Source organism: Toxotes jaculatrix, chromosome 22 (assembly GCF_017976425.1).
Source record: "Toxotes jaculatrix isolate fToxJac2 chromosome 22, fToxJac2.pri, whole genome shotgun sequence".
Lineage (NCBI taxonomy): Eukaryota > Metazoa > Chordata > Actinopteri > Toxotidae > Toxotes > Toxotes jaculatrix.
The window spans coordinates 8,154,669-8,180,531 of record NC_054415.1 but is presented as its reverse complement, the minus strand read 5'-3'; the positions used below and the strand labels follow the sequence as shown (position 1 = coordinate 8,180,531).

Genomic DNA, 25,863 nt, shown 5'->3' with positions numbered 1-25,863 from the left:
CGTGCTACAAATAAACTATCACCGATAATTTGAGTAAACTCACCTGGAGCCTGGATGGAGCCGCGACCTCTGATCTGTCAGTCACACTTAAGTAACAGGGTTTATTCGCCACACTCAGAGTTTAAAGGAGAAAAGATGAAATTTTAGTTTACAAACCACTATAAAATGATTAACTTTATTATGACAAACGTAATGTGTCATGTACTTTTATGTCATGATTTAGTGTTGTGCACATACTAACCACCCACTGGACAAAATGACAGATTCAAAAAAACCTTTTTATTAGAACAATACAGCAGATATAAAGGTCTATTGCAATCAAACACTCCCGTGTGCTTCAACAGACAATACGCGCTCCCCAAGAGAAATAAATTAATATAAACTAGAATAAAAACAGAAAATTAGGAAAAGAAAAGAAAAACAGAGGATGAAAATAAGATTTTTTTTCTTCTTCTTCAAAGCAAAGTGTGATGCAAAGAAGAGATGCTGATTATGCAAATAATAACTCAACTTGCTGTTCAGAAATTTGCAAACCTAAATTTCAGTCCCAGAAATACAGTTTATGACAAGCTCAGAATATAAGTGTTTCCATTGTGCAGGTGCAAGATTTTGGTATTGTAAGAAAACATATGTTTAAAAAGTTCACCGTGTAGTAACCTCTAAGTGAAGTCTCAGTATCTGAGACTGTTCATGTGCCCTTATAGTAGTTACGGTAATTATTTGAGAACATCGTCAGATTGTTTTGGGAAACTTTATGATTTTTTTTTGTTTTGCCATTTTTAATGATCTCCAGCTGAGCAACACAAACAGATGAAAGAAAAAAACAAAGAGCAAAGAGAAAATTAAAGCTTGCAATAAAAATAATAATACCAAAAAACAGAATTAAAATACAATCCAGTCAATAAAGAAAAACGTGTTTTTAGACAGAGAATCCTTTTTCTGTATGTAGGTGAATCTTATCAAGTGTCACGGAGGAGGAGGACTACAGTGAACTGCATCTGTACTGTATTAATACTGTAGATTTACAGTACCAAAGTGACATATGTGACTCTGGGGCCTTGTTTATAAAAATGTCTTAAAGTTATCCTTGATGTGCTGTAAGGAGTCATTTAAGGGCATGTCATAAAAAAGAATAAAATTATATTGGTGGCATAAAAATTAGTTTTATCTTTAGATATATAAGAGAATTTACAGTAAGAAGATAAATGAAAATGGCTACATATCAAGATGACACTTTTATATTTCATAGGTTTGACTTTATATTTGGTTTCAAGCACACATGTACACATGAGAACGTTTTATTTATGAGGCCCCAGGTCTGATTTCAAATCAGTGCTCCGACTCTGTGATGCTTGAAAAACACAAGGCCGCAGGTTCAAGTCAAGAATGGGAAAAAAAAAAACAAAAAAAAACACTGAGTAGAGGACAGATGTTCTGTTGTCTCCTTGTTAATATTTCAAGGTTTTTATCTCAGAAAAGTGACTCTGAGTTGTCACTTCGGAGACAAAATACAAGCAAGTCTCTCAGTCGCTGCTTGTTTGATAAGATTCAGGTGTTGTGCCTTATATTTCGTCTTCTCTACTTTCTCATCCTTGCATATACAGACTTAACGAAATTATTTGAAGCGCTTCCCTCCAATCAGTATTATTCGTGCCACTGCACCTCACTGCTAGAACAAGTGTAGATATAACACCTCTTCTCCTCATCCTTAATTGATTTATCATCTAACATATTTATTTATTCTTGCCATCATATTATAACATATTTTTTTGTTCTTTTTTTCATATATATTTCATACAAATCTATAACCCAAAATTTAGAAATCTTATTTACATGGAAAAGGGTTCTTTTTTTTAACGTTTAAAAGTGACTATTAAGCCCCCACCCGCCCACCCCAACATCTCCCCCTGTAACCTTAACAATCATGGAAGAAATCCAAAGAAATTTTCCAGTCACTTCTTTTCCTTTTTTTTCCATATTTGAATGCTCTAAAATGTAACTTGGAAAACAGCATTCTGCAAAAAAAAACACCCCAAAATGTCTTTTTTTTTTTTTTTTGGAAAGCCACAATTACGCTTCCTCTTCAAATCAAACCATTAAATGTCAAAACACAGAAGAAAATGCAGACTTTCTCAAGGGAGGTTTTGAATGGCTCTGCCCTTCCTAAACAAATGGATACACTTTCTGGGAAAAGTAAAGTCTCAAAAACTGTTATAGTGGAAACAACCAGAGCCAAAGGAGGTGGGGATGGACAGACAGACAGAGGGACAGAACAAAACCCCTTCTCAATCAGTTTTAATAGCGCCCCCTGGGAGGCCATCCTGTGTATAACGCATACAGAAACACACCGAACAAGCCACTTCGGTCTTCAGGATGGGGGGAGAGCGTGTGTGTGCATGTCTTAGGTTTTATGTGTGTGTTTGAGTAGAATATGTATGTATGTCTGTGTGTGAAATTCTGTGCATATTTTTAGAACCAGTGCCTCCCCGTAAAATGTGTGTGAGTGAATGGGTGAGTCAGTATGCGTGTGTGTGTGTTAGAGAGTGCCATCCTCGGCGCAGCCGGCTCCCGCCGTGTACCGAAATTCCTGCAGGTTGGAGACGCCGTGGAAATGAACAAAAGCCCCAGCAACTACCAAGATGTGGAACAGCTGGTGGGAGTGGAACTATGAAAGAGAAAGAAAGACAGGCAGCGAGAGAAAAACAGTACGTTAAATATGTGAGAAAGAATCAGAGTGACATGAGGAGAGAAAAATGTGAAGAAGAAACTGCTCCTACATTGATATTGCTTTCAAATTAACACAGGGAAACAACACTCACCCAGATGTCACACTTGCCAGGGAAGAACCTCTCAGGGATGCGAGCGGCGTATAGACAGGCTCCGGTGATGTAGAGCATCGCCATCAGCAGCAGCCAACCCATCTGACCGATGGTGGTCGCTTTGATCAGACCCTCGCTGATGACAAAGTGCAGAGTGGGAACCACGCCGCTCAGACCCAGACCCACAAACACTCCTACACAGAGCAACAGAGACCAGAAAACCCAAGCAATGAGCTGACAGGTACATTACTCACACATCTTTTGATCCACTGATCATGTCACAACCACACTCTACCTGCTCTGACTCCTCGGTACTGCGGTGTGGCGAAGAAGTCGCACTGGGAGACGGTGATGGCGGCAAGGCCCAGTATACACACCACTATCAGGTAGATGAAACAAGGCTGAGGGGAGCAGTAGAAGGAGTAGTACAACCAGGGGACAAATGAGCCCATGATCAGGAAGGCAATCCCACTGTAGTCCAACCTAGAGACAGAAAAACACAGAGAGGATGGTCTACAGACACAGTACGACTCTGTGGTTTTCCTAGTAAAGTGTCATAAGCACAGTAATAAGGAATGAGACTTCATAATCTGTGAGTTTACAGTGTGCGCATCTTACTTGGAGAAGACTCTGGAGACGCCCTCAGAGTGGCAGTAGACTGTGTGGAAGAGCCAGGAGAAGGAGAGGCAGAGGATGGCTCCCAGGAAAAACATCCCGATCACCACCTTCTCCTGGACCGGAGCCACGAAAGACATGTTGGGCCTGAACATGTACATCAGACCCAGACAGAGGAAAAACAAACAGCCTGCAGGGACAGACAGAGGGAGAGACAGAGATGGAAAGAGACAGAGGTTATATATCCCAGCTGCTGATTTTCACCTAAATAGTCTAAAACCAGACAAAGGTAATAGTAATATTCACAAAATCTCACTCAAACCACAGTAGCATTAAGGTGCACTATCTCTTTTACACCACCAGGTGGGAGCAGTGGGAGTCAATATTCACAAAGTTGTTTTCAAGCCAAGAGACAACTACCTCAGCTGATCTGACTTAAAGCAAATAAGAATGGGATGGAAACCAAAACTGAAAAAACAAACAAATCACAAATCTGACTCAAACAAAAAAATACAAAAGTACTATTTCTTGCAACTTTAAAGATCCCAGTCCTGACTTGTCGTTGTGTCTTGTTGCCTTGCTGCTTCTTGAGACTTAAGATTAGGTTTGTTGGGTTTAGTTTAGGAAGGCACTGATGTGCGTTTGGATCAGGTGTATCAGGGCCCGCAGTGTAAGTGTCATACCTAGCAGGTGTGTCCAGATGTTTCCTGTCTCTGTGTGGATTCTGAAGATGCTCTTGAAGCAGGCGCGAAAAGAAGGCATGGGCGGCCTGTGGCCGTGAAGCAGGAAGTCGTTGTCCTTCAGCCAATCGGGGAGCACGTCGTGAGGTATGACGCGCCACCGGCCCTCCCACACCTGATTGGTTAATAAAGAAAACAGACAGAAACATCATAATCAGGCTTGGAATAAGAGGCCAAAAGCTCATGTGTATGGAAAATGTTAATGAAAGAAAGAAATGACTTCTAATTGAATTTCAATGTCCTTTATGAGAAGCAGCTGGTAATTTATTAAATGTCCTTGAAACTGAGTGTCTGTGCATAAGAAAAGAGTACAGCATGTGATCACGAGACTGTGTAGTGTAGGTGTCGGTGTCAAATGAACAGTGCCAGGTCAAGGGATGTAAATAAATAAACTGTAGTCCGATATGGCAAACACCATCAACAAGGGAAAAGAGAGAGGGAGAGATAAACCCTTTGACAGTTTCTCTCCAGGGTGATTAATGTCTTTAATTTACAACCTGCTGGTTACAATTTCAGAAGACTCTCAGTGTGCATGTGAGTGAATATCAGTCCAAGCTGGGGTCCTCTTAGCTCATATGTCAACATTTCAGCAGTGTCCTCTTAGAAGCAGTCGCTATAATTCTTCATGTCTGCCTCCTTGTTCATGTTTATCTCAAAATAATAACACATGGTTTAGTAAGAAACCCCTGCAGGACATAAACTGGCTTCTCAGAATTTGTTGTGAAACTCATTAAAATCGCTACCATGTTCTGAGAGTTCCTGGCAATGTTGATGGTAGAAGGAAAAAACCCCAAAATGTGTTGTTTTTTATTAACTTACTCTCAAACTGCACTGTAAAACATGCTCAACCCTGCCAGAGGCCAAACAGAACTTGAAAAAAATAAAGTAAAAAAAGAAAAGTTGCTAAACTTGAGCGTGCAAGGTTTGCCCTGGTTTTATTGAGTGTTGTTTTAAAACATCCACTGTAAAACAAACATCGCTCTTGGGAAGAGTAAAAAATTAAGTGGGAGTAGGAATTAAAAGTGTGGTGCTCCAAAACATATGTACAGTTAAAGGGAAGGATTAAGAGGGAATATTTGCTACAAAGGGGTGAAACCAGTTTAGCAGAAACTGAATTGTGTAGCTGCATCGCTGTGTACGCGTTCAATACCTTGTGTACAAACTCCTCCATCCTCTCCATGGCATGGTGAGCCTGCAGCAGCGGAGTCATTCCCATGAAACCTTCATCGCTGCTCCTCTCATCCTCTTCCTGTTCTTTCTCCTCTCCATCTGGTCTTCCTCTGTCGTCTTCCTCCTTTATTCTTCTCTCCTCTTCGCACTCTGGGACACTCTGAAAAGAAACAGACATTGTTAGGACAGAGGGATTGTAGAGGAATGGTTATTTAATGACTTGTAGGACATTTTCTCTTGTTTGAACAAAGAGCAAAAAAGCATTTTTTTTTTCAAGCGGTCTGAATTTTAATTCTTTGGGGCATTTCAGCTTTAATAGATGAATGACGTGAAGTGTAACTGGAAGACAGAGGGGGTGACCTTTAAATTTTACCCACTTCAGACATGTGTGAGGCTCTATTGATCCCAGCTTTCAGAATCCTCCTCTCACATGCAAATGAAATTCAACTTGACAACAGAACTTCCTCACAGGTTCATCACTGATCATTCTGCATAACCTGCTAATGACCAGTGATATCCAACAAGTTCAATAAATCCTTAAGATAATAAGGTCACACAGACTATGTAAATTTATTTTAAATTGTTGCTGTATGCTGTCACTGTATGATGGTGTTAACACTGCAGAACATAAAAAAAATAATCACATCAATAATCACAACACTGACTGGTCTGATTTGGGCCTTTTGTCTGTTGTATGCAGGTTATTAGAATTACAGCAAGCAGAAATTAAAACAGTATATTTTAAGAAAACCGGGCTAATTTTTGATGGGACAGATGTGGACGCAGTCTGTCTAACCTTCCATTTATAAAGAGAAGATTAGACAGACAGCGTGAATTCAATCTAACACAATAGCTGTCACAGCTATGGAGCTAGGGACAGAATTAATATGGCTAGTGCTTTGTGATAAATACACAGTCATTCATCATAACTGACACACAGAAACAAACAGTCACACACAGACCCACACACAGAGTCAAACGCACACTGACACACTAAAAACAGCATGTGGATTCAGGTGGGCAGAATTGATAAGGCTTAGGGGCATGTCTGCATTAAAACCTGCAGGAAAACATTATTTTGTTATTTGTTTAATGCCAGAACAGACACACGATCTCCTCCACACATGCCATGTTCTTCTGAAAGGAAATGATTAGAAAAGATGTGCCCTCTGTTCTTTTATATTACTCCAGAAGAGGAGGGTGTCGAATAAAAGACAGACAAGAGTGAGAAAATTATTTAAAAAAAAAAAATTAAAAAGGCGGTGAGACAGAGATAGACAAGAGAACAAGAGAACAAGAAAACTGCAGGGAGAGACAGAGACAGAGAGACGTCCTGTTGTATATATATAATGCATGACTAACCCATTTTTAAAGTCCCACCAGCAAAATACACTCCAACTGCATGGTCCTTGCTCTTGCCTGTGTGTGTGTGTTGACCATGCTGTGTCTTCTGCTGACAGTTACTTACAGGTTACTAAATTCTGAGTTTGCTAGTCTTACACCTGCCTGCATACTCTGTGCGTGTGTGCTTAATCATGCATGAAGTCAAATCTCAGTCTGCTGCTGAGTATTGTAAGGACACACACACACACACACACACACACACATACAGTCTGCATCACCCCTGAAAGTGTGCAACTGTAAAACCACATTCTCATAAATCCACTGTGTTTCAAAACCATGATAAAGGTGACACCTGACATCTGCTGTGTGTATGTGTGTGTGTGAGGGTAAGCGTCAGTGATTGAGGATACTATATGAGCAGAGGGTATCTGGGTGACTGCCAAGTGGTCACGTGTGCTCTGCGGTCTTTGTGTGTGTGTCAGTAATAGCCTCCCATGTGTGTCCATGCGTGCATGTAACGTAGGGGTAGGCTTAAATCCAGATGCTGCACGTCTTGCAGTGGATTGTAAGGTTATTCTTGAAGGGTGTGAATAACTGTGTGTGTGTGTGTGTGTGTGTGGTTGGACAAGAGGGTGTCCTCTAAGTGCACTCAATATGCCATCACTAAAGTGGTGCCTCCTGACAAGCCAGCACATATACATTCACATTCAAACCTGCACAGATGAAACTGGGCCGAATGAAGCATGGCGATACGCTCAGATACACACCGCGCACACAACATACACACCGCTGTTTCACACAAGGAAGTGACAGTCCTATAAGAGTTAATTCTTTCAGGGCAGATAGAAATAAGGGACAGTGTGTCATACACACACCATTCTAGTTAACACTTAAAGGATGAAATAGAAAGGGAGAAAGGTGGAGATGAATGGGAAGCATTTAGCCTATAACCTGCACGTTTAGGTGATGTATGATCAGCCACCCTCTCACATGAACCCATTTTTTTACTGAAGGACTACAGCTGTTAGCCTACTGTATAGTCACAGTGTTTTGTGATGTCAGGTTTGTTAGCACAGACAACACGAGCTGCATGAGGAAGCTGTGGGTATGTTTCTCACATTGAGAGGAAAAAATACTGAAAAGTGACCAGCTGCTATATTGAGAAAAGGAGCAGAAACTGCTTTTTTTCCTCCTGTGAAACAGCTGCTCAGTTGCACTAAACTAAAGCCAGACTGCGAAAGCCGCAGAGCTGTGGTTTAGCAGCAGGTGATGCAGGGTTTTTGGCTGTCAACTGCTCAGCTGAAGTTGCTGTAATCAGATCTAATGACAACTCAAGAGAGAAGGTTCAGATAGGAGCAGTGCCGTAAGAGCGAAGCAAGGTTGGGGTTCTTGGAAATACGGGCTATCCCTAACACACTAATGTGCTTACATTCTGGCACTCACACACTCACACTCACACACACACACACACACACACACACACACACACTCCTTGGATGAACGCAGTATGTGCACCACACGTGACTCAACCTCAGCTGTACGGCCTCCAAAAAGTAATTATGGCAGAGGTTATGGAATCAAATTTCGCTCTGTGTGAAAGTACGTGTGTGTGTGAGTGGTCAAGGATATGATGTCGTCCCTCTGGGAAGTGTCCATCTTCAGCTCTGAAAACTCCCCATGTAACAGCTCACCATGTATGACTATACCAGTCTGGAGGTCAGCACAGGTAGGCTGGCGGTGTGTCTGACACAGAGCCACAGTCACATGTGTAATCATCATCTCACTTGTTGTCATACTCAAGCAGAGCACTGTTCCCATTTTTCTGGGAAAAGTTTTCTTGGGAAACGCCTGAGGGAGGCACTTTTACGAGTCCGGAACTTTATTTAAACTGGATTTGATAACAAGTTCAAAGCATCAAAAGGGCAGCTAGTCTATTATGAAAGTAGACATGTGGCTTTAGGGGGGAAGTTTGAAGCAATTTTACATGGCACTCTTAACCTCACATTGTCTGTTACGAGCGTTAGAGCAGTTATGACTAAGCGACAACAAGGAGCAAACAAACATAAAGCTGTTTGTTCTGTTAACAATGGTTCTAAGACCAGGTGATGGGTAAAAGTACAAAAAACTGTTCAGCGCAGGACAAAAAACAGAGGCTTCTCACACTTTTCATATAAGCATGAGCTAGACTTGAATAATATACAGACATGAGAACAAGAGGAAATCTCCTGAGACACTGCTCTGCTCAAGATTAAATGAGGCAGTTTTTCTTAAAAGCCCCTAAAGACCAATCTCCTCCTCTGTCTCACACACACACACACAAAAAAAACATATATCCAGCTCCCCTCAGACCGATTAACCACTCTGTATGCAGACCTGGCTAATGACTTTCACCGGACTAATGGCTGTTCACATGCACGCACACCTGAGACGCTGTGTTTATGTGTGTGCGTGTGTGTGTGTTGTCTCTGCTTTCATTAGCTCTGCTGAGCTCTACAGTTCTCTACAGATAAGTTTGAGGACAGAGTGAAGGAGGGCAGACATTTGAGGAAAAATCTCATCATGCAGTGAAAACATGGAACTTTGTAAACAAAAAGTCACATGCTTGCGGTATGTTATAGGGTGGGATACAGGAATCAGCTGCCAGCCAACAGGAATACAGCTGAAACTGTTCTGACCAATGGCAAGAGAGCCTGAATCTATAACGGACCAAAGAGGGAAGAGCTTACCCTTGTACACTGTAACCCCTGCACGGCACAGATGAGAGAGATTCAACATGTGACTCACACATGCACAATGTTCTTTTGGGACCATTTGGAAAGGATATGTTCCAAGCACACACACACACACACACACACACACACACACACACACACACACACACACACACACACACACACACACACACACACCACTGACTCTAAAAAACAGACACTGTGCTCAGGCCGCTACAAGACAAACCGCTCCCTCTGTTTTTGCCCATGATCACGAGGAGAGCATGAAAAATCTGCATTAGCGTGGAAACAAAGTAACAGATTTTTATCAAATTGTTCACAGTTTGAAGGCTTAAATCAAGCACTTCAAACGTGTTTTTGTTTCTTGCCTCAGTGGGTAGGACAGCTGACATCAAACTGGGGTTAGCTTTCACCTACAACCTTAGGAGAGGTCTGTCCAAGGGTCTCAATTTTTCTAATCCATACAAAAACTTGCACATAATTCCCCATAACACCACAAACTGTGGTTATAAGACTTCAGTTTTTCTATGGACTAAACAAGGTACATACACATAGGAGAATGGTATAGCTCTTCTCATGGGATTCTCAGCAAGAAAGCAAGAAAATGAATGTCCCTGATTTATGCAAATGTAGATGCAATAACTGGAATATGTCCATGACATGTCGGACATTCAGATATATTAGCCTGCACCATAAACCACTTTTTCTGTGTAATTATCAGAAATAAAGGCAATAACTCTTTTGCATTTTGTTGCTGTGAACATAACAACCTTACATTTGTTCCTTACAGCATTCGAGGGTTTAAAGCATAGTGGCTACAAAAGATGTTAGAATAACTGAAGGACTGTGATTGTGGACAGCAGGTACAGTAAAAGGAAGTGAAACTAGATGTCACATTCCTGTCCACAGACTGGGCGTCAACAGTAACCTTCGGCACAGAGGAAGGATGTGCAGAAAACTCTAATGTCCAAAATATTAGGCATTGTTCACAGCTATTTTTTCATAGTTTATTGGAATTTCCTTTGTGTTGTTGTTCGTGGTCAAAGTGTGTGTAATAAAATTCCACAGGCAGAGTTTAAGGCTGATGTTTAGAAAGAAGTACAGTATCTGTTGTTGCTGTATTCTGTAGAATCACAGGAGTATACTCAGACTCTGGATTTAACTCCTTTAAGGTTCTGAATAACATTATCAGACTTTATTGGGTTGGGTACCTTTAGTTCTCTGCAGGATCTTTACTCCACTCTCCTGAAAATCTAATTTTCATTAGCTGTGTCAACACACACTTTCAAATGAAAATGACTGGCCTAACAACCAATGCTGTCTAAAATTCTTCCAAATCTAATTACGTGAACTGAATTAAACGACCTGTAAAAGATAGTTAATTGAACTTTAATGACACTGGAAGTTTGGCACTTTTGGACCACCAATGTAGGTATAAATTGAACTACACTGTTTCAGAGTGTTAGCTTTAGAGGCATCTTTACGTCACTTTTTAACTGTAACGGTCTGTTAAAAACAATTCTAAACACCACATCTGCATATGAAATACTTCATACAAAAGGTAGTTGGTTGTTGGCAGGTAAACATCTATTGTTTCCAAAATTATTTTCTGACTTGGGCGTGTGATCAGGAAGACAAACAAATACCACAGTCTCATGAGGAGTAGGTCAAAGTTTGAAAAACATCTTGGAATAAAAAGTGTTTTTTGTGTTTGTTTTTTAACAAAAAGTATATTTTTGAAAAACTAAAAAATCAAACTACAAAAACAAGAGACATCTCTGACATCTCTGACAGACAGTCTGAGGGCAAACAGGATGGCAAACAGGATGTTTGAAACCCACAGCTATGCCACACACTCACAAACAGGTTTCGAGACACGCACTAACACTTACCAAAAATGCTGAAAAACTCAATGGGCGGCCTGTGGGGTGTTAAGAAAGCCTGCCTGTGCTGACTGGGGGCCCCTAACATCCTCTCAGGTATCCGTGTTGTATTACAGCATGTAAAAAGGGCACACACAAGCAGACACAATACACACACGCGAACACTATTGTGTTTCAGATCAACGGTTCTAAGCTGATTGCCTTTCACACTGAACAACACAGCGGCAGCTTTGTCTGTATGCACACAGTCTAAAAGTGAACCCAAGCGATACCTCTGAGGGAGAGTATCAGGCACGTTTGTTTGATCAGTTCGATATGTTGCTGTTGTGAGATGCTAATCACACAGATTTTTGGTAATGTGTTTGCTTTCCTTCCAGGAAGATGTCTGTATATAGACATAACAGGCCTATTCTTAGGGGCTGTGAATCTTGAACACGTTCAATATCCACATCAATTTCGACTTTAGGGTTGAACTAAAACTGAACATCAGGCAGAGCTGAGATATCTCTATAATAATGCACTGTTAATTACTAAAGCACAGGATGACTCATCATCGAGTCGGAAAAGCCTTGAAGGTGGTGAGGCTGTCGATAATAAGTGGAGGTGGTGGAGGTTGAAACGCTCGGGAAACAGGCTCATGATCAAACCGTGCAAAATCAAGTTCCAAGAACCTGCTTGAAAAACCAGGGAAACTGATTACATAATGCACTTTTATCCCTCAGCAACTATTTCTGAGGTGCCCCTGAGCAAGGCGATAAACACTCAAGTGCTCTCGTTGTAGAGCTAATGGTAGAAAGCACTTGATCTTTTTAACTCACAGACACACTGTAGGTAACTTCCTCTTTTATAGACATATTTTGTGCTGCATTTGTACTGTACAAACTTTTACATAATAAAGTTCACAAGTTTTCATGCCTGTTTTTGCAGCAGTCATGAATCCATTGTTTCTACTTTGCATTTTACTGCAGCTCGCTGGAAGTGTCATCATGTGTTACGTTATCACTCTTGCATCATGCACTGCATTTCACATACTTGCATGTATTTAAAAGGCTTTAAGGGTAATTGGCCCATCAAGAAAATGAAAGCAGTGCTAAACAACACCATGCAGAACTTCTAAAAAGGGAACGTGGCCAATTTTCCCAAAACCTTCCTAAACCTACTTTAAATCTAAATCTGTTCTTAACTTTAAAACACTCCTTTTAAAGTGAGATTAAAGTATCGACAGTATTTAATTTTCTTTTTTGATCTGTGGAAACATTAGGCCTTCAAAGGCAAACTTGGTCCTAAAACTTGTTGTATACATACATAACAGACTGTGGTTAAGTGATTAAACCACAGCACTAATTACTGTTTCTGATGAACGTGTGTGTGTGTGTGTGTGTGTGTGTGACTTCCCTCCACTCTGTTTTTAGCTACATGAGAGTCCCACGTGTATCACAGGCTGCTTTGCAAATATCCTGATGTAAAAAAGTCTTACTGACACCGGTAAAAGATGTTTACAATGTTGAATTTGTTATTGTGTGTAAAGTACAACTTTCTGAGCAAAAAGGTTCATGTTGTGTTATGTTGTTTTAATTATAAGTTATTACAGTGAGAGACTTTGCCAGTCAGCATCAGTTACTTCCCTGCTAACAACATCTATTTATTTATTAATGTGAGAGTATGTGTTTTGGTGGGATAGTTTTACTGTGTGACCAGTCGACCCATACTGCACCACATGCCTCTGAACCAACCAGATGAAAGCATGTCAATGTGTGTGTTGGATACTCACCCCATTGTGTGAGGGGCACTCTGTGGTACTGAGGTGACTGGTTGAAGAACCTGAGGTGGGTGTGTCTCCTTTCTCCCGGGGACTCATGGGATCTGTAGGCGTGCTATCTGTGGTGAGGTTTGAAGTTCTGTGTCGCAGCACGAAGGCCGGGCCGTCGGCCCCACTCGTCTCTCCTCCGTCCAGCTTGACACGCTGGACTGACCTCCACTGAAAACTGGAACGAACTCAGCCGTGGAACGGACAGAAGACTCAGCTGATGTTGTTGCTTAAATACGGATGAGACCAAACCTAACAGGACCAAACACAATAGACATATGGTGAAGAAGACAAAACTGCAGCAGTTGTAAGCAGAGCAAGATGACAGTATAAACGAGGTGACCAACCTGGACTCCAATGAGGAGGCTGAAGTCTTTGGACGAGACGACACTTTTACTCAGGACTTTGTGGAACAAAGTTGGAGAGAGACAGAAAAAGAGGAAGAAAAGTAGCAAGAAAGGGAAGAAAAGACAGGGACAGGAAGAAAAAGTTAGTATCATTTTGTTTATCCTCAAATCTGAAATCGCAGTAATAAAATCCAATAAAAACAAAAACAAAACAGAAGAAAGAACCAAAACATTATAACTGTTAAACACCATACTTTTACAGCACTGAGGTAATAATATAATACTGCGAAGTTGTTTCCTAAACAATAAAAAATACAAGTCAGGGATATAACCAATAAATGTCAGATGTTGCTTTATACCTGAGAAATGAAACACATGAATGTAGTATCATTTTGGATAAGTACATATATTCCAGCCAGTGTAGTAGGATGGCTTCAAATTCTGTTTGGGCTAAAAATATAATTAGTGGAGATACAGCCTTGAAATTAAAAGGTGACAAAGTTCAATCCTCTTAAAACACAAACTGTGCGGCAGGAAAATCACTGTATGCTCTGCTCAGTTTTAGCTTCTGCATTAGAGATTAGATGTTTTACCTCTGTCACTTCAAAAAGTTACCCATGATGTAAAGGCTTTAAAATACTGCATTAACTAACATCGGCAGCCAATTAGTAGCTGCCAACTTGCTGTCATGGTGAGTTGCTTAGCGACAAGAGGTGTCAAGGACAGGAACAAGAGATTCACACACAGGAAGTAGATGAGTACCATGTTGAGAATGTACAATCTCTTTCTTTCTTCATCTTTCTCTAGCCAATTCACTGTTTCTCTACACAACTATTTGCCTGCTTTACTGGGAAATATCACTTCATTTAAAATTCAGGTTTGAAAAAAAAGTGCTGAGGAACAAGCACAGACATTTCCACCGAAATTAAATCAAAATCTGTCAGCTGCTGCTGGGTTAGTCAAAGCCACTTTAGCACAGAACCTGTCATAACTGAGAGGTGATAGTCATTTCTAAATCCACCTTGGCATGCACATCCGCTAAAGTGTCTCATAAATTCTGGTATAACTAAAAAAAAAAAGAAATGCTACAGACGCTACCACTACAGAGCTTTAAACTCAGACACAAATCTTTTTAAAGTTTGTAAGATATTGTCATGATGGCTACAGGAACAAAAGTGTGCAGGTGGTATTACTGAACATATGACCACCTTAACCATAACCTAAACTTGCATGACCAGTAAAAACAGGCCCTGTGAAAGTCCTTGGTTTGGAGGATCTATTTTTCCATCCTTGAGAAGGCATTTAGCCTTCGTAAGGATAAATGTACTCGTGTGTACCTGACCTAGACCCTATTCATATCTGCATGTTTTTACAGCAGCATGTTTCCAAACAGTCACTCGCTCACGACCAAAGATTTTATGTACCGTAAATGATGAGAGCTGCGGCTGCACGTTCATATCAGCATACTACTACACTATGTTCTCCCTCTGTCTCACCCTCTACCCACTTCTCTCTCAAACTCACACACACAAACACACACACACTCACACAGAGTCCTCCAGAGGGGCCAAGCCAATGTGAACATGCCCCTGAGCACTGGACCACTTCATTTAAACCAACCCCCCTGTGCTACCACACGCATACATTAGGGGATAATATGCTCAAGGGAAAAAAACAGAAACACAAAGGCATGCCCATACACACCTGAGCATGTGCTTGTAAACATACACAGGCGGACTGTTGAAGACATAATTGGTAATAGGGTGATGTAAGCAGGTAGACAGCCTGACAGACCTTAGTAAGACGATGTACAAGAACTAAACCCATGGCAGCCAACAATTATTCTATAATGAGTGAAGTGAAAACATTCCTGTTGAAAGCTGGCCAAGCTTCTGTTCACCAGCCGTTAACACTACTTGCGTATACTACAGCAACAGCAGAAGTGTTTTTCAGAGAAGTGGTGTGTAGAGCATGCGAATACATATATATGTGGTTTTTACAGCGAATGAAAAATGTTATAGAGATTAAACATCGAACCACAGCTGGTGGTGATGAAAGATTTTTGCCACACTAAAAAAACAAGAAGAGACAAAGACGTGAGAACGAAAGGACTATATACACTATAAAGGAGTGGACAGAAAAAAAATCATGAAAGAAGTCATAGGAAAAATATGTTGAAGGCAGAAGTCTGTTGGTCGATGTCATTGTGTTATGAAACACAATGACATCGACCAACAGACAGGAGAAGGTATAAGACTATTTGAGCTGAACAGAGATGACTGGCCTGTGGGCAAGTTCTCTAATCGAAGTCAAACACTTCTACACTCAGAGAATGTCCAATCAATCTCTCTCCTCTTCCTACCCCCTCTTTCTGCTCAATCGACTATTTTTGAAAATTACATTGACGCTGTTCCCGTGTAACTGCACCCTCATCTTCTGTCATGATCAAAAGTGAGATTTCATACCAGTTCCTTATTAGCTAGGGGATAAGAGGAATAAACTACTTGTGATATATATATTTTTTTGCAGCTGTAGTCAATTCCCAAGATAACAGTCTTGTGGCCTGATTGCCACACAAGAACAAACAGCTCTCCTTAGAATTGAAATAGCCGGGAAGTTTTCTCCTGTGTGGGTCTGATAAGAGTCTGATAGCAGTGGAGGAAGGAGAATAACATTACAGAGACTTGTGTGGATGGCTACAAAGGCAATTTTTAATCTTGGCCTGATCCTTGAGTAAAAAGGCTGAAAATCCATAGTTTTTAAGTAAAAGCAGCTTTCAATTCCTTTCAGCCTCGTTTTTATGAAAACAGTATGCTCAAACCTCTTCCATCTCTGAATATTTGTGGATAATCCAAACTAATCTGTTGACTTTATACACATCCAGCCCCTGACTAACTCAATAGATTGTATGTTTGGAAACTGCAAACAACCTCAGACACCACCCTGATGAAAACTAGATAGCCACAAACACCCGGTGAGGTAATTAAAGCATGAAGAACTGAAGAACAGCTGTGTGACATTTTTCTGTATCTTTGCAACAGCAGCTGCTTGATTGTCAGTTCAGTCGTCATATAGCACATTATTCACAAATGTGAGTCAAAAACATAGAGCACACATACACAAGCTCACTGGCACCGCTTGCAAGAACCAACTGGACAACCACAGTAGCATAACAGACAGAAAAGAACAGACTGACCCCATATTGAGATAAAAAGCCTCACAATGATGGAAAATACGATACAGGGAAAAAGAAGAAGAAAACATTTTTTTCACATGCCCAAACCAAATGGGGCTTCCCAGGGTCTGAGCCAAATCCCAGTGTTGAAGTTTCAGTTCTGAAGAACAGCTGACACACAATGTCTGTTGACAACAGGATGCAAGATGACTCATCAAGATGCTTCATGCAGGGTAACTGTATGATCACAATTTTCTTGGCTCATAAATGCCTTGAAAGAATATCATATACGCCCTCATTTTTCTCCCTGTTAAAGTCCCGGCGTGAGGTTCAATTATTTTTCCACACTGAACCTCCATGACACAAACCAATTGTCAGACAGACAATTTTACCATCTGCTCTGTTTTTTTTTTCTGCAAGCTATAACAACTCAGATAATACCATCTAACTGCCCCTGAGTGATACTTTAACCTCAGGGGGACACAGAGGATGAAAACAGCAGCAGCCTGAAGGACACACGTTTGAGACCTTCTGGGTAAACCAGGGTCAAGAAAGGGATTAACCAACACTCTAACAGCATGCCCGTAAGCAACACTTACCTTCTTGACTAATGAAACTACTCAGTCGCCAATGCTTTTCAAAAATATATAAATAGCTAAAAGAGAGTAACAAATCACGAGTGCATGCTGTCAGCAATATTTAGAAACTTATATTCAGTGTGTATATTTTAAAAAGCAATAATCTTTCAGCACACTCACTGAAATGCTCCATTAATATTTAATATTTTATTCTCTTGACATCATGAAAAGGCCCTGAGGCTACTACCACAATGCCATTAATAAACATTACTGTCCTTTAACAATGGATGCTATTGAGCTTTTAATACTGATACTATTGATTTGACCCAAAGATCAATATCTACAATACTGAGTGTGTGTCCACTACAGCTGACAATACAACTTGTGGCTGGCAGGCCATGATAGCACCGATGTGAATAGGCAATTTTAAGGATCTTAGCAATTTTTTTCATTACACAAGAGACTTTATTGATCTTTACATAATAATATCACTGATGTGACCTTTGACCTTAATAAAATAAATTCTTCAGGTGGATGAGCTTGTAAAAGCTCAGAATTACATAAACAAATTCAAAGAAACTAGGTTTGTCTGGGACATTTGTGTTTGTGTTGATGCTGCTATACTGGAAAAATTCCTCATCTCTGACTTAAGGTGTTTATTTTTAGTTTACTGTCATACAGCACATCTTATCTACACTGCATGTCACTGCAAGTTCTCTGTCTGATGTATTGAATCTAAACTTTGAAAAGCTTCAGAGAAGCAAAGTTCATCTACTTCAAACTCCATCTGCGTCACTTTACGGTGTAGGCAATGCTGCGCCTCTCTTTGGTTACTATAAGACTCACGTCACCAGGAGCATTTCTTCTAACTCTAAACTATACTTTGGAAATAATGGTAACTACACACATGTTAACAAGCTAAGATTAGCATGCTAACAGGCTAAACAGAAGGTTATTTATTCATGTGCACTGTTCCACACAGGCATGTGCTCAGCATTCCCTCACACTCATTGTTCCCATCTTCCCCTTTGTCTCTCACTTGTTCCCTCTCTCTCTCTCATGAGCACGCGTGCACACACACACACACACACACACACACACACACACAGGTCACTGTCACTAGAGAAGTGGCTCCAAAAATCAATCCTGGCAACTGATGGACAAAGGCAACAGGAACTCAGATGAAAAGAAGAGAAAGAGACTGAGAAAAGAAAGAAAATAAAAGCGCCTGAAAACCAAAAAGAAATGTCAATGGGAATTGATTTGTTCTCTAGTTTTTTTTTCCTCAAGGGAGAGAGTGGGTGATGAACCTGGGAAGCAGCAAAGTGGAGGTGGAATGAAAAAAAGGCAGAAGTGCCCATTTCTGGTTCTTAAATTGTGGACTGGAGACGCAGCTTAGGTCAAGGGGGCCGTCTGTCATGGTGGTGACCATCTGTACTACAAAACCTCACATTCATCACTTTTTGCATAAATGATGTCAAAGAGATGACCACGGCTTCTGAAAGTGTTGGTGACTGCTGCCTAAATATGAAGAAAATTCATTTTTTGTTGGAAGCCAGGGGAGAAAAATGAGTTTTATGAGGAAGTTCACTGCAGATGAGAACAGTGGATGGAAGTGGGTGAAAGCATGACTTTTGCCAACTAAAGGAGAAACGAAAGGAGAGATGCAAAGAAAAACATATTAAGGAAGGGCAAATAATGTGACTCACAAAACCTGCTTTACAGCATCGACTGCTAGTCAGACATGCAACTGTGCCTGGGGACGGAATGAGTTCATGTGGGAGTTTGTGTAATGACACATCAAGTTGTAGGTCATAGATTATTTGAAGCAAGGCAGTGTTTTTCTTTTACTTTCATTCAGCAGAAAACAAATGTAGGACAAAGGTCAAAGCGCAGTACAACTACTGTGTGTAAGTCACATGTAGACAGACTGTACACCGTTTCAAAACCTACCTAAGCAGAGAGAGAAACGTTGAGACTGAAAAGAAGAGCAGAGATACAGAGGTTATGAGATCAGTTGAGTAAAGACCGTAAGGAAAGGAATGACTGAGGAGTGAAGGAATGAGGATTAGTCATGTTCTACAAATATCTACAATTCACTGAAAGGTTTTTCGACTAAATTTCAGGCCGTGAAAAATGCAACAACAGTGGACCTTTTCTTAATCTGATTCTCATCCAACTGTACCTTATTTGTTTTGTGCAAAGAATCTCCTCTTATGCAAGCTAAAGATCCTCATGAATTTGTTTGACCGACCCACAGAAAAGATTTAAATGTTTAAATGTGGTCATTTAAATGTGAGCACATTTAAATGACACTCCTTAGTGTTTGACACAAAATGAAGGACCTTTATCCACTTTACACTACAGCAGTATTACACCTTCGTCAGTATTGCTACTGGTTGTTCAGCAGTGAATGTCAGTGGCTGTCAAGTGACTTTTCCCTACACTGTGTGTCCAATGTCTGAGTCACTTCACCAGATATGGCCTGTGGTCTGTCACCTGCTAGGTCAATATTCTCTCTCTCACACACAGACACACAAAACAAGGAAGCGGCGGGTGCCTTTCAACCCATTTCCCATCATTTTATATGGTTAAATTTTTAATCAGTCAGTGTGTCTTTCTTAAGTCTGCTTTTTTATATTTGAGACATTTGACTGATGTGTTATATTAGAAATTATGTGTGATAGTGAGTTTATCCAACTGTTCACCGAGTGTTGTTTCAACAATGATGCAAATCCCATGTTAAACAGAAATCTGGCTTGGGCATGACCTTGAGCTTTTCCATTACCATCTACCTGGTTTTTCAGGTTAGACAGAGGCTCGAAACAGTCAACAGGAGACAGTTTGTTAAAACAGGTCACACGGGCCTATCTGTTTATAATCTGTCAGAACAGGTTTAGTCTGATCTGTATCTTTACTCATGAAGGTTTTTTTGTTCAGAATAGTTTCCACAACCTGACAGACTACAATTACCTACTTACTGATCACCTAACCTGTTCAACCACATCTTTGATATGTTAAAGAAATAATGCAAATTAGGTGCATATCCGGGCAGCTAAACAGACTTTCTGTTTATGTAGCTGACCATTTTCACAAGTTGCAGGAGGGCATTTTGATAAAAATTTCCTGTTGGCATTTAGATCTTCTAATTTAATATATCAACTTACCTGACACAGATGTCACTTCTTCTTTTAACTGAGCCAGAATTAAATGACTTAAATGACGAAAAGCCCCACAGCAGCATAAACAAAGTCCAAAAGCCACAAACACATTATACAAGAGAGACACTTCCTCTGACAAACCATTTTGCACATTGCCCTTTAATCTACATGGTTAAAGTTGGACTTAACTCCTGTCCAGCTGTTGTATTTCTGTTTGTCTGTCCGTCTCCTTTCACTATTTGCTAATATCAGTACTAGTCAAACATAAACTTCTCCTGTAGCCTGAAGAGTCAGGGGTAGGAGTGTGTGCGTGGAGGGGAGTATTTTAATCAGCATAGGAATTTTTCAGTGTAGGTGAAGACGTTAAACTGTCAGTATCTTAAGGCCCTGACCTTGCTTACTTGAGCAGACAGAAAAACAGTGCTGACGTCAGTCACTTCGTTTTCTTTTTTTGTATCCCAGACAGTGGCTTTGTCCCTACAAACCAATTAAAACCTGTACATTATCAGCCTCTGCAGCAAAAATGATCTCAAACCTCTTCATCTGGCAGAAAGAGAAAATTAAAATCATCCTTTGAATTCTAAATTTTAAAGTAGACCAGTCAACTTCTGGCTATTACTATTTTCTTGACTAGGGCTTAACTTAAGTCCTCCACTGTAACATTCTTTAATCTGTTCCTTTAACTATTTTGCAAGGGTGGACAATAAGTTTGCAAATATTGGATTTGTCACTCAAAGTCAGTCTCATTTGCAGTTTACTTCTCTGTGCTGTAATGCTGTACAAGTTCCTACGGCAGGTGAATAGGCTTCCCTTTGCAGTTGGAACAGCTTTACAATGATTTAAACCTGCTGTTGGAGACCACATGACTGCTTTTACTGTTCACTGGGACTGTGTGATCGCACTGAGACCTGCACTTAAACAAAACCACACACATACACACCCATCCTACCATGACATTACTGAAAACACACCTTTGATTCTGTGTCTCCACACAGCAACACCTGAAGGCTAGTAAGTGCAAATAATTACTTTGCTTTAGCCTGTTTGCAGCCTCACATGGGTGGGGTTTACTTCATGAGAAACTCAGTGGAATAGATTTTAGTTCAGCATGTTTTTTCTATATTAAAACACTATCCTGCTTGCCTTTTCAACCCATATAGATCAACTGACAGCAAAATTATAAAGCACAGTGTGTGTGTGTGTGTGTTCCCTGGTGACCCCTCAGTCCTGGTACAGCAGTGAGTTTCTGATGAGGCTGCCAGCAGTCTTATGATGAAGAGATAAACAAAGGAAACCAGTGTGAAGTGAACACCACACACACACACACACACACTTGCTCTCTCATTCACAGTATGCACACAGGCACAGAGCCACGTAGTGCATTTACTACTGAGTATTCACACACTTTTTTAACAGATATGGTGGATGGTAGAAATATATTACCATTAAAAAAAACTCTGATGTTATGTACTAACTAAATTTCCCCAGACCACCCTGGTGCTAAGAGAGTCCTAGTTTCATTGTAAGACAAGAAAAAAAAAACAAAAAAACAAAAAAACCCCCCAAAACCCATGATGACAAATTACACACACACACATACATAAGAACAGGTCATATGCTTGATGACATTCAGCTGTCCTTTGCCGGAAGAGATGGGCCAATAGGTCAAAGTCACTGTTTGGTTTGATATTAAATAAACAGGTCACTGGTACAAACACACGATATTTGTAACACACATTTTAAACAGTGCCAGTTCACTCTCCCTAGCTTTAACCAAACATCCGAACAAAAAGCTAAACATGCAATCTATATCTCACAGTCCTTTAGTTTCTTTGGAAGCAGATCCTCTCCTATAACAGCAAGTATTATTGAATAAGTCAGTGGCTTTCATTGAGAGTAGCAGGAGCCCAAACATGCCCACTAACAAATAAAATGACAAGGTTTTGCCTCCAGGAAAGAGACGGGCTCCCAGAGTCACAGCTTTCCACATCGAGACACAATACATAAAACATCCATGTAACAGGTACTGTCTCACTAAAGTAACACTTAACCCCACATAATCAACTGCCCAGGAAAATGAATATACCTGGACCCCCACTGTTCAATGCCTAGACTAACACTAAAAATGGACACATCTTGTCCCAATTTCCACCCAAGGATATTCGAAGAGGCTGCCCTTTGTGTCTAAATGGTACCTAACCACCAACCATATGAACACAGAGCAGACACAGACCAGACGAGAACAAGGCCAGTGCTCTGTTGGCTCTGCTAGTGAACGCAGAGCAACCAAATGTAGTGATTTTCAAGCACTGGGTGGTAATCCAAAGGTGGGTCATATGAAGATAAAAATAGTCCCCCCAAAATGTTCTGATGAAAAGGGAACCTAAAGCTACTGACTATATCAAGTTACCCTCTTTAGTCTGTGAGATGTGAAGTGGACGGAATAAAACACAGGAGTTTATATTTTTTCCAGATAATATAAGTTTCATTCTCAGCTCATCACCAGGGTGGGAAATTAGGTTTGTGCCTATGATATAAGTAAATTACCACAGGTTATGACTTTTTTATTAAAAATCTTTTTAAGTGCCGCAATATGAAGAGGCTCATCTACTATATATTCTTTATACAAGGTTACTGTGAGACTGTGGGATGATATAACTAGCTGCCTTTAATTAACAATTCTTTATATCACTGTTGTGCATCCATCAATTTTCGAAAAGTTTCATTAATGGTCCAGTAAATACCATATAAAACAAAAGAATGCCGATCAGAATTTGTCAAAGTTCAACCAGACATATTTACATTGACTGTTAGTTAAACCAAAACTTACTTAAAACAATTAGTCGATGATCAAAATAGTTGGTAAGCCAACATTAGTACGTACAAATGTTGTAGCTTACACCGTTGGTCTCACAAACTCTCACACACATTCAGACACAAACATATTCCGTTAATGCTGTTTACACTCACAAGTGTTTAAGATGCTTAATGTGTCTATTGACAGAGTAATTATCTAGTATTAATGTGTGTGCATGTTTACTAAGGCAACAAAATGACAAAACGAACGGTTTCAGAGAAAGGAGCATTTAGTTCTTTTTGTTTGGTACACCATAGCCTCATTCTGTGAGTGGAGAAGGAAAGTAAAAAAGCACAGAGACAAGAAGAGAAATATAAAAGAAGGAGAGAGACAGCAACTCTGTCTTACGATCAATCAATTTAGCAATGACAGTTCACTGCTTTTCTCAGAAGCTATGTTTAGCTGCTCTCCTGCCTGGCACACTGTCAAAGACTGACTTCATTATACATTAAATTCTCTAGAGAGTTGTACTTCCAGTAAAAAAATATGACGTATTGCTCAACAGCCATGCCTAGCAGGCTGAGAGTTGGATGCTCTGAATTCATTCTTTGTAAAATTGCAAATCAATATCTTCTAAGAGGAAATTGCTGCAAATGTCCTGGTTAGAAGAATTTGAACGATGTGAGACTCAGATAAATAGAGGCTGTGTGGTAAACTTACTGTGGTACTGTGAGTACGGTGTTTTGTGCACATCCTGATTTTTCTATAGAACATGGTTACAATACATATGCAGGCTTTGACACAGAAATGCACTGACATACACAGGTGCAAACTGAGAATAAAAACAGGGGTGGGTATGTATAATTATATTTACAAATAACAGTCTTAAGTTTCTTTCTGCTACTGTTAAGTTGCACAGGAACAAACAGAAATAATGACACTTCGAAGCCCCAAAGGGTCACACTGCACAAGAGGACCTTGATTAAAAATGTAAAATGTGTTTCAACGCATTTACCAACTAAGACGCTGCTCCATGAAATATCCATGGGCTAATCTCAAGCTAAGGGGAGACTGGGAGTGTTTTTGTACAAATAAAGTTTGCGTTCAAGACAAACTGGCTATCAGCTACCCAGCCCATAAAATATTTATGACATGACCTCAAGCTTTGTGGCAAACCGAACAGTCAAAAGAACAGTGAAATGGGATGGGCATATGTGCAGCTTAAGTACAACTAAAAGGAAATATTAAGGAGCAATAAAGCAGGAATTTAACGCTCCAAAGTCTCCCTCTATATATTTTTTTTATTTTATAGAAAGCAATTCTCAGTGGTCACCAGTTAAGTGCTGGTAATTTCTGTAAAGTTTGACAGTATTGCCTGCTAGTGATGACTGATGGCTAAGTAAACACTTTCAGCAGTCACATCTTTGGTAAGAATTATCATTATTTGATAAAATAGTGAATCACACCTAATGCATACCAAAGCAGACAGATTGGGCTCAGGTCAGGTCTTCAAGTCATGAAATCAATTTATATTATCTGATCTGGGGACATAATTTGTTTATGACATAATCCTGCATGGCACAAAGAGTCTGTTCTACAGAGAGCAGTTTTATCTTGATCTGAAAAGTCATAACAATGTTAGATAAACACTGCCTGTTCCTGACCTTACTCAGGTACAAAATGATTTACAGCACATTTTTGTGATTTCATACGGCATCAAAATACAACAAAGCAAGAAGCTAGATACCTAAACACGCATTTATAAATAAGATGAGCCACAACATATAAATTACCCTTTGCATCAGCTACTTGCAGTGATAGTAAAACAGAGGATCTATCAACCGTTCACATATAAAAACAAATACACTGAAGTGCACTAAATTATCCGCACTAACCAATGATGTACACTCAGACACACGGAGTACACAGGAGTCAACATAACACTGGCGAGCCAGCAAGACAAAGAAACCCAAAACTCCAGCCAGACTACCTTCTTGTTGACAGCGACAAAACGTACACTTTCAAAACAGGAGACACACAAAGGAGCGTTTCCATTTGAACAGCGTTAAGCTGCTGCGATAATATTTCTCCTTTCATTTCACAATAACTGTGTTGTGAAAGGTAAAAATATAAGAAACAGCCTGCAGCCCACCGACTGTGGTGAGGGTTTGTTTACACCGACCTAGCGAGCTGGCTAGTCCGCTAACAAGAGCTGCCACATCCGAAAGAAGCCAGATAACTCTTGAACAGAGCTTGTGTTTATTTTGACAGCTTCCCACATCGACCTATCTGCCTTTAAACATACCAAATACTGGCTCCGTGTGGATAATAATGCCCCGTAAGAGGAAAAGCAAAGCAGTATTTTCTCGCTGGCTAGCAGATTATGCTTCCCTCTGTTGTTTTGACAGCCAGAATTAGCTGGATAGCAAAGCGGCTAGCTGGCAGGTTACATTCACAGAGTCGCTAACGTTACGCTAGGAAACTCCTGGGTGACTGTAACAGACCAAAACAAGACAGAACAACAAAAATAACGATCTACAGAGGCAACTGTGAGTTGTATTATTCACCTGGTCCTGATGTCTGAAGAGAAATCCGTCCCCTTGTTAATGTAACTCAGTTAACAGAGAGTTGTAGTCGCTCTGCTCCTCTGGACTCCGAACATTTACTGACTGCCGTTAGAGTAGACTGGACTCAG

The 25,863-nt window shown here is 40.3% G+C and overlaps 1 protein-coding gene across 1 annotated transcript; it reads right to left on the bottom strand.

The window, feature by feature from the left end:
* Positions 1–259: 259 nt before the first annotated feature.
* Positions 260–25,863, bottom strand: adipor2 (adiponectin receptor 2). Its single transcript, XM_041030008.1, has 9 exons — positions 25,736–25,863; positions 13,458–13,513; positions 13,075–13,362; positions 5,325–5,504; positions 4,118–4,289; positions 3,438–3,624; positions 3,115–3,302; positions 2,820–3,013; positions 260–2,665 (listed from the first exon to the last, which is right to left on the bottom strand). The coding sequence occupies exons 3-9, from the start codon at positions 13,159–13,161 to the stop codon at positions 2,537–2,539; spliced, it is 1,137 nt and encodes a 378-aa protein (XP_040885942.1). The 5' UTR covers positions 13,162–13,362; positions 13,458–13,513; positions 25,736–25,863; the 3' UTR covers positions 260–2,536.

Excerpts from the sequence above, each read along its gene's own strand:
- adipor2 (XM_041030008.1), bottom strand. The coding sequence starts at position 13,161 with ATGAGTCCCCGGGAGAAAGGAGACACACCCACCTCAGGTTCTTCAACC. Across the intron at positions 3,625-4,117 it reads CATCTGGACACACCTGCTAG|GCTGTTTGTTTTTCCTCTGT; the intron begins GTATGACACTTA and ends CTGTCCCTGCAG. Across the intron at positions 3,014-3,114 it reads GTACCGAGGAGTCAGAGCAG|GAGTGTTTGTGGGTCTGGGT; the intron begins GTAGAGTGTGGT and ends TGCTCTGTGTAG.